Here is a 13,086-nt window from a genome sequence, read left to right as displayed (position 1 = left end):
GTTGTTGGACTCTGGCTCCCATCAGCCCCTATCAGCATGTTTAACAGTCAAGGATGATGGGAACTGGAGTCCAACAACACAGCTTCTCCGTCCCTGATATAGATAGCTGGTGGGTGGCGCTGTGGGTTAAACCACAGAGCCTAGGACTTGCCAATCAGAAGGTCGGCGGTTCAAATCCCCGCAACAGGGTGAACTCCCATTGCTCGGTCCCAGCTCCTGCCCACCTAGCAGTTCAAAAGCACGTCAAAGTGCAAGTAGATAAATAGGTGCCACTCCGGTGGGAAGGTAAACGGCATTTGTGTGCGCTGCTCTGGTTCACCAGAAGCGGCTTAGTCATGCTGGCCACATGACCCGGAAGCTGTACGCCGGCTCCCTCGGCCAATAAAGCAAGATGAGCGTCGCAACCCCAGAGTCGGCCACGACTGGACCTAATGGTCAGGGGTCCCTTTACCTTTAGCATTTGGTGCCAGGGAATTAAAGTCTAGAACCCAGCATGCAGCAATATATTAAAAGCAAACTTCTCTTGGTATGGTGTTCTCCCCAAAACTTCCAGAGGGAGGGCATTCTACATGGGTGCTTCAAATAGCAACGGCAAAAATGGGAGTACTTTGCAGCAAATAAAAAATGGCAATTTCTCTCCCAAACACTTTCACATAGCTTTTCTTATCCCATTATCTTGTTGGCAGGACATTCCATCACAGGTAACCCAAAGTGACTTCTGCGTCACTTAAAACTATTTCTTGGTACTGCTGGCACTGCACCTTGTTGTGACCGTACCAAAGTTGGTATTGCCACTACAAACACTAACTAATGATTCTCGCTTTCGATAACTTGCGGAGATTAAAACCTGAGCCTGTTAGGACCGGCTATACCTGGGCATACCTACATCCATTGGATTGCTGACAAAAATGATTGCACCTTGTGAACTTCCATTGTTTTCATTCCGAGAGAAATCAGATTATGTGCAGCCCCACGATTTTCTGGAATAATTTTTAAAAATTTAAAATCGCAATGCATATGCAATTTTAATTGGAAGAACAACAGACCCCTCTCTCCAAATATGTTGTAGGGGTTTTTTTGGGGTGGGTGGGTTGGAGGGTGAGGAAAGCACACTGGGTGCAGACAAGGAGAGGAAGCTGAATTGCACAGGCGGAAGTCCTTTTGCTCGCACAACGACCCTGTGAGGGGAATCAATCCAACCAAGAAGAGATGGCTGGCAGGAAACAGTTTCTTCCATCCTTCCCCTTTTGTGCTGTTTAACTGCAGAATACCTGTATGCTCCGCCCCCCCCCATCCTTAATCAGTTTGTTGTTGTTTAGTCGTTTAGTCGTGTCCAACTCTTCATGACCCCATGGACCAGAGCACGCCAGGCACTCCTGTCTTCCACTGCCTCCCTTAGTTTGGTCAAACTGCTGGTAGCTTCGAGAACACTATCCAACCATCTTGTCTTCTGTCGTCCCCTTCTCCTTGTGCCCTCCATCTTTCCCAACATCAGGGTCTTTTCCAGGGAGTCTTCTCTTCTCATGAGGTGGCCAAAGTATTGGAGCCTCAGCTTCACGATCTGTCCTTCCAGTGAGCATTCAGGGCTGATTTCCTTCAGAATGGATAGGTTTGTTCTTCTTGCAGTCCATGGGACTCTCAAGAGTCTCCTCCAGCACCATAATTCAAAAGCATCCATTCTTCAGCTATCGACCTTCTTTATGGTCCAGCTCTGACTTCCATACATCACTACTGGGAAAACCACAGCTTTAACTATACGGATCTTTGTTGGCAAGGTGATGTCTCTGCTTTTTAAGATGCTGTCTAGGTTAATCAGTTTACTAAACAATATTTCTGTCATAGCGCCTTTAATTCTTTTTTAAAAAATCCTAGGCAGCGTGTACGATATTAACAAAAAACAAGAGAATAATAACTGGTCTGTAGAAAGGACTTTATGGTCTGAAAACAGAGACGCTGTGTGTACTTTTGTAACCCAAGAAAATACTTAATAAAAACATTTTAAAAAGAGAGGGAAAACAGCATGCAGTACAACTCCTGAGATGAATGCAAAATGCGGGAGGTGGGTGGGAATAATTGCTTTAAAAAGGACACCAACGAAAAGCTGCTTTTTGTCTCCACTGGGGAAAAGATACTGGGACTAGAATCTTTTCCTCGGGTGAATGCAATAGGAGGTGGTACTGCTCAGTGGAGAAAACCAATGCAAGAGGAAAGAGTTTAGAAGCTTCCCTCTGTGCGAATTTTCCAAAGTGTAAGGGCATCAGGAGAGTCCTGCTGGAGGATATCAGAAAGGCTGATGTAGTCCAGCACAATGGCCAATCAGATGCCCAAGGGAAGCCTGCGAGCAGGATCAGAGCACAAGATCACCTGAGATTCCCAGCAGCTGGTTTGCAAAGGCATGCTGCCTCCATCAGCTGATAATAATAATAATAATTTATTATTTATACCCCGCCCATCTGGCTGGGCTTCCCCAGCCACTCTGGGCGGCTTCCAACAGAATATTAAAATGCATCAAACATTAAAAGCTTCCCTAAACAGGGCTGCCTTCAGATGTCTTCTAAAAGTCTAGTAGCTGTTCTTCTCTTTGACATCTGGTGGGAGGGCATTCCACAGGGAGGGAGCCACTACCGAGAAGGCCCTCTGCCTGGTTCCCTGTAACTTGGCTTCTCACAGTGAGGGAACCCCCAGAAGGCCCTCAGCGCTAGACCTCAGTGTCCAGGTAGAACGATGGGGGAGGAGAAGCTGGATATGGAACCTCTGCCTTCTGAGCAGATGCGGATTAATGTTAACTTTTAAGCTCACTTTGCAAATTGATTTATTCACAAAAATGTCCCCCGTATGGCCCGGCCACCCGCTTCACAATCTCATTTCACACAACTGACAAAGTTGAGCTTTACTCTGCACGCTGTTATTTCCCCTGCAACTGATTGATTTGTGCTTATGATAATACTTTTATTTCTCCTGCTAGTTTGCGCTGCTTTCAACGTGCGCTATTTTACTTCCTTTAGAAATGTTTTCTTTTGAAATGTTTCTAAGATAATTTTGCTGTGCTAAATGTGCATTCTGTAGTTGTGACCTCTGTCACGTTTTATTTTGATAATATTTTGGTTTCCAGTTAACTATGTTGCTTTGAATGTATACTTCATATTTGACCCTCAGTTGTTTTGCTCTGGATTGTTTTATTTGATGTTTTAATGTAAAAAAAAGTGGTATAAAAATGAAATAAATAAAATAAAATACATTTATGCCAAGGGGTTTCCTATTCCTTTAACTGGTAGAGATTAATAGAGCTATTCTTTAGGAACAATTTCTTCCATTCCCCATTTGCAGTGGATGACGATCCTTTTAAAATATTGGAAGACTTTTGGCTTTCAGATAACAAGTTCTCATAAACGGCAAATCAGGGAGTAAGCGTGATCTGGTCTGGACCGCTTCAGATTCAATCACATCATGGCCAAATGCTCTTTGAAGCAAACAACTATTTCCAGTGCTTCTTTTTGGTAAAAAGAAAAGGAGGTGCCAGCATTCATATCTTGATAAAAGTGCTGTGGGTGCCAGCACAAAATGGATGCCAAGGGCAGCAAAAAAGAGATGCGATGGTACTCCCCTCAAAAAAAACCTTGCCTTCCCCCCTGTATATCCATGCATCTAGAAAGCTAGCTGTTATGCAGCCACCTCTCTGATACACGAAGTTTTCTATGTGTATAAATATTATTGGGCTCCCCCCACCCCGTCCCAATAAATGGAACATTCCATCATGCAAGCACCTATGTCAATCTGTAATGGTACAAGTCCAGTCCTTTGGTTAGATAGCACATCACCTTAACACATCAGCTGAGCCTGACGAAGACTGGAGGTCAACTGAGCAGTGCCCAAATAATATATACCAGAAATAGGCAACACGGTGCCCTCCAGATGTTGCCAGGCTCCAAACTCCCATCAGCCCAAGCCAGCCTGGTCAATGCATAAGAGAAACCAGGGTCCAATAATATTTGGACAGCACCAAGCTAGCTACCCCTGAATATATACTCATAAAGGTAAAGGGACCCCTGACCATTAGGTACAGTCGTGGCCGACTCTGGGATTGCAGTGCTCATCTCGTTTTACTGGCTGAGGGAGCCAGCATACAGCTTCCAGGTCATGTGGCCAGCATGACTAAGCCGCTTCTGGCGAACCAGAGCAGCGCATGGAAACGCCGTTTACCTTCCTGCCAGAGCGGTCCCTATTTATCTACTTGCACTTTGACGTGCTTTCAAACAGCTAGGTTGGCAGGAGCTGGGACTGAACAACAGGAGCTCACCCCATCGTGGGGATTCGAACCGCCGACCTTCTGATCGGCAAGTCCTAGGCTCTGTGGTTTAACCCACATAACTCCCAAATCTGCGGGGAGCCAAGAAGCACTGTCCAACCACCAAGGGCTGGGGGCACTGTGTTAGCAGGCCGAGGGAGCCCCTAAGCTCCGCAGAAATGGCAACAAATTAAGAAAGCTAAAAGAAAGGGAGACCCAAACAACTGAAGGGAGAGTCGTAGTTTAGAGCCAGAACATTTGCCTTGCATGCAGAAGGTCCAGATTCAATTCCCAGCAAGGCCAAACAGACCCCGGAGAGAGACACCTGTCTAAAACCCCAGAGGGCTGCTGCCAGTCAGTGCAGGCCACTGTTCTACCGATCAACGCAGCCTGATCCAAGGTGTGCTGCAACAGGACTACTGTGCTGCAACAGCACTACTGCCATGCAAATCTATGGGGGAAGAGTAAGTAATGGGTCCCCAAACACACTTTTGGGTTAAAAGGTTGATGATACCTGGCGCAGACAATACCGAGCCATATGGGCCCATGGCCTGACTCTGTATAGGACAGGTTGCTAAGTCCTATGAACAAGGACTGAGGATGCTAACAGACTGTGGAAGGAGTGCCAGGGGTGGGGGAGGGAAATGGAATGGTATAGTCTGGAAGAGGGCATGGCCTGCGGGAGCCCTGAACAGGAGTACTCCACACGGCAACATTCTGCTGCAGATCCGATTGGTCACTTCTGCATTCCGTACTTTGCATATGCGACGCTGCATGGTTGCCAGCTTTGCCCTAGCCTTTGTCAGCAGCACGGCAGGCTGAAATTCAACAGGAGCAGCTTTTTTTCCTGGATCTGAGAAGTTTGGGAGGAAAAGCTTCAGCGCTTTATGAATGCCTCTCGACCAGCTGTTAACGGCACAGGAGCACAGCCCTTAAGAACATGAAGGTGGCAAACCTTGATTTTCTACCTAAGACTGCAGAAGGGATCCCAAAGTGAGTCTGGCCCAGGAGCTAGCTTTCTGGCTGCAAGGCCCAGCTTGCCAGGGGCACGACACACAGCTCAGTTGCTGTGACACTTATGTGAATACAGACCCTTTCTTTGGTCTCTTACTTGCAGGCTCACCCCCCCCCCCAATACTTCCTGGGGTTCAGCTGTTCACCAGGATATAAAGTTACTGCCTCCTCCCTCCCCACCCCAAATACCCACAAGCCATCCTGGAAGTTTAAAAGGTGCACATTAGCGGTTTAGATGAGAATTTCTTCCCCTTCCCTTCCACAGAGCAGAGGAAATGTGTGAAAGGAAACAGGATCTGGAGCACATCTGTTACAGAAGCTCGGTTGCAGAAGAACCGAGTTGGGGGAGGCGGGAGAAAAGGGAAATACGCAACTTGCAGGGTCTCACGTCTGCGGAGTGGACAGCTCACATCTTTCCATTTACACGGAGGGTGCCCGTCAACAACCAGTGACTCTCCCGTTCCCCGATGACCTGATTCGGAGCATGCAAATTGACTGCAGAGCTAAGATCTATAAATAAACTCCGGGGGCCCCACAAATCGCAGCATCCGACACAAATGCGTATCTATCGCACACACAAACAAACTAAATCACACATATATACAATATAGCTCTTTCCAGAAGATGCCACAAAAATAAACCCTGGAAACCTCCAGTCCGAATTAGTCATTGCAATTGCCTGTTGTTTTTCTGATGCTGTATTTGGAGGGGAAGCCACTGAACGCGCGAGGGGGAAAAAATGAATAAATGCAATTCGGGGTTTTAACCCTTAAAGTCCCGCCACTTTTTTTAAAAGGAACCTTCAAAATCTTAACGAACTAATGCAAAAAAACCAAAAGCATTCCTATAAATAAATTGCGGGTGGCTCCCCCGTTTCCTCAGAACCTATACATTTTCAGCACTGGCCCATATGGATACGACTGGGGAGCAAAGAAGCGCAATTGGAACCGGATCATCGGCCCAGAAGCTGCAATCGTTCTCTGCCTCCGGGGCCCGAAACGTGTAAGCGGGCTCCCGTGTGTGTGTTTGCAAACGTGGCCGGGGCTCCTGGACGCGCATCTCCCACCCTCCCGCGATGCAAAAGCAGCTGCTGCGCACGATCGCTTCCTCCAGATCTTACCTTCATTGCGCTGGAGAAATGCAGCCCAATCCCCAAAATTTAAAGGTGGGCAGAGGAAAAGGTGGACGGCTTGCAGAGACGTGTGTGTGTCGGGGGGTGCTTCTTTCCTTCTGGCGTCTCCAAAAGATGCCGCTCCCGAAGCAGATCTCTGCAAAAAAAAAAATAGCCCAGCAAAGCGAGCGCCGGCGGGACACGTTGCAGCTCCGGCTTGCAAGCGAGAGTTTTCTCCAGCAGCGGGCGGCGACGGCGGCTTTTTTCTACCCGCGCCGATTGCATCACAGGCAGGAAACGGCGCTCCCCGCAGCCGCCGCCAGGGGGCAGAGGAAGGGGAGGAGGAGCGGCAGATCCCCGCGGCGGCGCCGTCATCCCGGTTCTCCATCCGTGCATCTATATCCCCATCCTTGGAGGAAGGCGCAAGCCCAGCGCTTGCAAGGGACCAGGACGTCCGTCCTCGCGACCGCTTGCTTCTCATCCCGGCCCTGTCTATGCATGCACTGCCCTAGGCAGCCGGGTGGGGGGCGGGCGGGCATGCTTTTGATTATGCATCTGATGTTTAGGGAAGCTTTTAACATTTGATGAATTATTTAATATTATTTAATTTAATATCAAATATTTTGCTGGAAGCCGCCCAGAGTGGCTGGGGAAACCCAGCCAGACGGGCAGGGTATTAATAAATTATTATTATTATTATTATTATTATTATTATTATTATTATTATTATTATTCTATTGTTTATTATTATTATTCTTATTCTTATTGGGATGCGGGTAGCACTGTGGGTTAAACCACAGAGCCTAGGACTTGCCAATCAGAAGGTTGGTGGTTCGAATCCCCGCAACGGGGTGAGCTCCCATTGCTCGGTCCCAGCTCCTGCCAACCTAGCAGTTCGAAAGCACGTCAAAGTGCAAGTAGATAAATAGGTACCGCTCCAGCGGGAAGGTAAACGGCGTTTCTGTGCTCTGCTCTGGTTCGCCAGAAGCGGCTTAGTCATGCTGGCCACATGACACGGAAGCTGTACGCCGGCTCCCTCAGCCAATAAAGCGAGATGAGCGCTGCAACCCCAGAGTCAGTCACGACTGAACCTAATGGTCAACAGTCCCTCTACCCCTTTACCTTAGGGAAGCTTTGGCCCTCCGGTTAATGCTCCTGTCCAGCCCAGCGCCATAGTTCATGCAACACTCAGAGGGCAAAAGGTGTCCCTCCCTGGTTTTTAGGGGGTATAAAAATGCAGCAACGAAACCGCTAGCCCATTTGCAAAGCTAAGTAGGGTCTGGCATGCTTTCAAATGGGTTGGGGGAACTGTATGTTGAGATTCCTACATTACAGGGTGGGGTAATATACGTACTTTCTACCTCTACAAAGTCTCCTTCCTGGTCAAGTCACTACCAGTTCAGAACCATAGGCATGTATATGAAATTTAGATTTTGCCCCCCCCCCCCAAAAAAAAACCCCATGCATCCAATTACACTTCTTACATTGAATTCCATTCGCCAGTATACCACCCATTCACTGAGTTTGGAGAGATCTTTTTGGAGATCAGTTTTGTTTTAATAATCCTGAAGATTCAGCAAACTCAGCTACCTCATGGCTCCCCTTCTAACCCGTAGTAATTTATGAATAAGTTAAAAAGCCCAGGTCCCTATACCAATCTTTTGGGGGAACCCCACTTTCTACAACCCTCCATTGGGATAACTATGAATTTATTCCTACTCTCTACTTTGTGTTGCCGATCCACAAAAGCACCTCTCCTTTCATTCCGTGACAGCTAAGCTTACTCAGGAGTCTTGGGCACTGTACTTTGTCAAAAGCTTTTTCAACACCGGCATCATAATACCTCCTCCTTATTTCACAGCGGTGCCATTTGGGTTCTGTTGCTGTTGGTCTTCACCCCCCCCCCCCAAGTTTGCTTTTAGAAGCAGACATTCATGTATGCATGTATTATACTGTTTATTGCATTAGTGTAACTTTTATTTTCCCAGACGTTTTTCTTTTGTTTTCAGCTGGAAATCGTTTCCTTGTTTTACGCTGATGCACCTCCAGTTGCTTTTATCCTTTTTTAATTTTTATTGAAATTACACCGCTTCTTAAAATGATTGTACTAATTGCTTTTTAATGCCTCGTGTATACCACTTCCAAGAGATCAGGTGAGCTGGAAGAGAGGGTTGCAAGTTTTTTAAAATAAAAATGAATCCCAAACCAGGTGCAGCTCCAAAATGTCTCATCTGAATTCTGGACTGCTGCTGCATTTGAACTGGTGCAAAATGCCATTTTGGCTGATCTGCGCAACAGCTGCTTGCAGCTTTGAACTCATCATCATAGCAATTCATTCTCTCTCTCTCTCTCTCTTTGGGAGGGGAGGGTGAATAGGCTGTAGCCCTTACAGCACAGAAAGCCAACATGCAAGTTAAGTCTTTGCAAGATCAGAAGGTAGAGTGTGAGGGTTGCCATGGAAATGCTCAAATAATAACCCAGCAGTGAATGATGCTAGAATCCATTTGCCAACCAGCTTTCGCAAGGTTTTTAATAAAAAACAATCTAGAATCAACTTGCTAGGGATGTTGGGCAGGGGCTCAGTTCACAAGACACCCATGTCCAGACCCCAGTGCTAGTTCCAGGCCATCCTTTCAGGTTTCCGAGGGATACAGGTTAAATTCATTGCAAAGTTCAAAAAGTTTAGCCCTAGGCACATTCAAGGTTAGATGGCAAAACATCCTTATACAGTGGTACCTTGGGTTAAGAACTTAATTCGTTCTGGAGGTCCGTTCTTAAAAAAACAAAAAAACTGGAGGAGAGTAGTGACACATAGCCATAGAATGCTAGAATTGTGGAATCATAGAATTGTAGAGCTGAAAGAGTCCCGATGGTCATCTAGTCCAACCCCCTGCACTGCAGGAATCTCCATGGAAGCATTCCTGACAGATCATGGTGGGAGCCACCACCAAGAAGCCTCCCTCCTTAGAAACTCCTTGATTTGCAATTACACCCCTGCCCTTGCTAATAATACAGTGGTACCTCTGGTTACGAACTTAATTCATTCCGGAGGTCCGTTCTTAACCTGAAACTGTTCTTAACCAGAGGTACCACTTTAGCTAATGGGGCGTCCTGTTGCGGCCAGAGCACAATTTCTGTTCTCATCCTGAAGCAAAGTTCTTAACCCGAGGTACTATTTCTGGGTTAGCGGAGTCTGTAACCTGAAGCGTCTGTAACCCGAGGTACCACTGTATTTTAACAGTCCTTGTGGCGGTTGTGTCTCTTGACCAAATTAATGCCTTTAGGAACATAAAGTTCTGTGGGATCATATCAAATGCTCCATCTAATGCGGCATTTGCCAACCATGTGCCTCCAAGAAGCCCACAAGCAAGACTTGAAGGTAATTGTTTAGACTGAGATAAACTACCTCTGAACCTGGAGGTTCTATTTAGTCAACATGGTTAACAGCTATTAAGAGGGCTATCTTCCTTCATCCCCTTTCTTTCTGATTCAAGTCTTCCCAGGCACAAAAGGAAAGCATCAGCAAACTCAGGATAATCCCAGGACTTCATAACATTTAGAGCAGCGGTGAAGAAACTCTGGCCCTCCAGATATTGCTGAACTCCTGTCCAGCCCAGCGTCAGGGATGAGTTCATGTAGCATCTGGAGGTACAAAGGTTCCTTGTCCCTTAGAGGGGAAAAAATGCCAAAGTAGGAAACCGTCTCCCACCCACTCACCCAGGGAGACTAGAATGGGGCAAGGGATGCACACAGATACAAAAAGGGTGCAGACAAGTATCCAGTTGTCTGGATAGGTCATTTCCAGGTTCATACTGAGGAGACCTATTTAGATATCCCCCGAGACAGAAGTGAGAGTTGTCCAAAGAAAGCAAAGGAGAAATCCAGGATTTTAATGTAGCTGGGAACAGATACAAGTATGCCCACAGAAACACACCCGAAATTGGAGAAGGCACCCCACTACAAACAGGTCATGCTCAGTGGGCACAAAATGCTAACTGTTGGGAGGAAATGGGGAGATAGAATGGAGTGGCTGGAAGCCTGAACAGCAGTCCATCACTGCAACCTTTTGCTGCAGGTAAAGGTAAAGGTAAAGGGACCCCTGACCATTAGGCCCAGTCGTGACCGACTCTGGGGTTGCTGCGCTCATCTCGCTTTATTGGCCGAGGGAGCCGGCGTACAGCTTCCGGGTCATGGGGCCAGCATGACTAAGCCGCTTCTGGCGAACCAGAGCAGCACACGGAAACGCTGTTTACCTTCCCGCTGCAGCAGTACCTATTTATCTACTTGCACTTTGACATGCTTTTGAACTGCTAGGTTGGCAGGAGCAGGGACTGAGCAGCGGGAGCTCATCCGTCGCGGGGATTCGAACCGCCGACCTTCTGATCAGCAAGTCCTAGGCTCTGTGGTTTAACCCACAGTACCACTTACTAATTTGTCTCAGATCCCTCTAAAAGCTACCTAAGCCTGCAAGTAGCCACCCACCAGAGCTGGGGGCAGCACATCACATAACCATTTTTGTGTTACTTCTTACATTTACATACCACATTTTTCTTCCAAAGAGCTCCAGTTGGGGCACATGATTCTCCTCCATTTCATCCTCACAATAACCCTGTGAGGTAGGTTAGGCTGAGACAGGGTGACTGGCCCGAGGTCACCCAGTGAGCTTCATGGCTGGGTGGGGATTCGAACCCTGGCCTCCCAGGCCCTAGTCCAGCACTCTAACCATTATGCCAGAGGTTCTTCCTTTTTATGTGTCCTGGGTAACCCCCCCAAAAGAAATATCCATCCATCTGTAGCATGTACATAATTTGATTTACAAGCCTCTTATCGTGTTCCCCCTCCCACACACAAACTCACCTGTTTGCTGTTGCAGGTTAGGAAGGATTCAACTCTCTCTGCATTAAGGTACAATACATTTCGGTATGTATGATTACAGTGTTGTTCTCTTTGATGTTTGTGCACGCTATTGGCCTCCTCTCACCACAAAACTTAGTAGGTATGTTTACAACCGGGCTTCAAAATAACGAGACCCCCAGACAACCGATTCTTAAGGCAGCTGCATGCATGCCAAAACTCTTTTTTTCTACTTCAGGGATGGACTGAAAGTCGATACGAAATGAAATGGTACTTTGGGTTTGATTTGTTGCGCAGCAAATGCTTCCTGTCAGCCTTGCCAGCCGCCAGCAAATCTGCATCAGTTCAAGAGCTGCTTTAGGAAACTTAATAAATTATCCTGAGGCAGCTGCCACAGTAGCAGGAGGGTCTCTTGCAGAGGGGACCCCCCCCCCAAAGAAAGCTTTACTATTAGGAAAGATAAATGGAAGAGTTTGTCTGGGTGCTTTTAGATAAGCTCTTTGCAGGATCATTGACCAGATTAATCCTGCCTATTCTAAAAACCACACCTTATTTCTAGGGCACTAGTGCCAAAACTGCTGTAGACAAACAAGTCCAAAATTGAACCTTGAAAATTTAGTGAAATGTGCTTGTGTGGTTTCTGAAATGAACGGTTTTTTTTTCTTTTCCTTTTTAAAGGGACATGGATATTAATGAAGCAAGCTTGCCATGTCCTTTTGGAGACACTCCTAGAAACATATGCAACTTCCAATCCTGTCCACTCATGTACCACAGCAATGATTATTTTTCTTAGCTTCTTAAAAACTTTTTTTAGGCTTCCCTCAGAATTTCAGGATGAAATGCTACTGTGTGCTGCCTTAAGCTAAGAGAGTGACTAGCCCAATGTCAAAAACCCAGTGAGATTTGTGGCTTTGTATGGATTTCAATCTGAGCCTGCCTGGTCCAAACCTGTAACACTAACCACTATATGGCACTGCCTTTCAGCTAACAGGCAGCAATCAGGAGGAAATGCTTCCCCATGTGAGTTGTCTCCATGCTGGGATGTACTTTATCCAGTGCTTTTTTTTTGTGAATCTAAGTTTGGCCTCATTGAGGGGCAGTATTTCAGTATGAGTAGGAAAATGAGAGTACCCCTAAACATTTTTTTAGAAAACAGCACTGATTTTATCTAAGAGATGCTGAACCCGTGTCCCTTCAGATGCTCTATTTATAAAAAAACATTTCAGGTATTTATATACTGCTTAATATTCAGAATTTCTAAGCAGTGTGCATAATGTATTAGATAATCATGCAAATAACAATTAAAATGCAACACAGGAACAGAAAACTATCTTAAAATGCCTTTGCTCCATCTAATCTCAGTTGGGAGTGAGTTCCCATCTACAATCAGCCCCAGCTAGCATGATGAATGGTTAGGGATGCTGGGAGCTGCAGTCTAACAACCCCTTGAGGGGTAAAGGTTAGCCACCTGTGCTTTATTCTGTTTAACTTCTGAAACTTGATCCAAGAACTTCACAGCCTGAACAAAGTGACAAGAGATGTGCAACACCAGCCCCTGTGATTGGCAAGAAGCACAGTGCCTCGATAGATGCATTCTTCAAGTTGTTTCTCAAAGTATCTGGGTAGCAGTGCTAATTCCATTAATTTCTCATTAATGTGATGGAAAATGGGTTATAATTTTCAGTCTCAAAAGAAAAACCCCCACATACCTTGGGGGAACAGAGAAACAAAACTGCTCAGGTAGGTAAAGTCTTTTTTATAACAACAACAACAAAACAACAGCATTTAAGGAGTAAGATTTAAAAGAGGACACCATTGCCGA

At 46.3% G+C, this 13,086-nt stretch overlaps 1 protein-coding gene across 2 annotated transcripts in view; it reads right to left on the bottom strand.

The window, feature by feature from the left end:
- BCAT1 (branched chain amino acid transaminase 1) overlaps window positions 1-6,692 on the bottom strand; it is a 60,153-nt gene extending 53,461 nt beyond the window's left edge. Inside the window, exon 1 of one of the 2 annotated variants that reach the window (XM_028745710.2) lies at window positions 6,420-6,692. In XM_028745710.2, the coding sequence (XP_028601543.1) occupies window positions 6,420-6,425 (6 nt within the window). In that variant the 5' untranslated portion in view covers window positions 6,426-6,692. The remainder of the gene's footprint in view (window positions 1-6,419) is intronic. The other variant, XM_077935286.1, reaches the window with a different exon arrangement.
- Window positions 6,693-13,086: the final 6,394 nt, after the last annotated feature.

Source organism: Podarcis muralis, chromosome 10 (genome assembly GCF_964188315.1).
Source record: "Podarcis muralis chromosome 10, rPodMur119.hap1.1, whole genome shotgun sequence".
NCBI classification, from domain to species: Eukaryota; Metazoa; Chordata; class Lepidosauria; order Squamata; family Lacertidae; genus Podarcis; species Podarcis muralis.
This window is presented reverse-complemented; position numbering and strand designations above follow the sequence as displayed.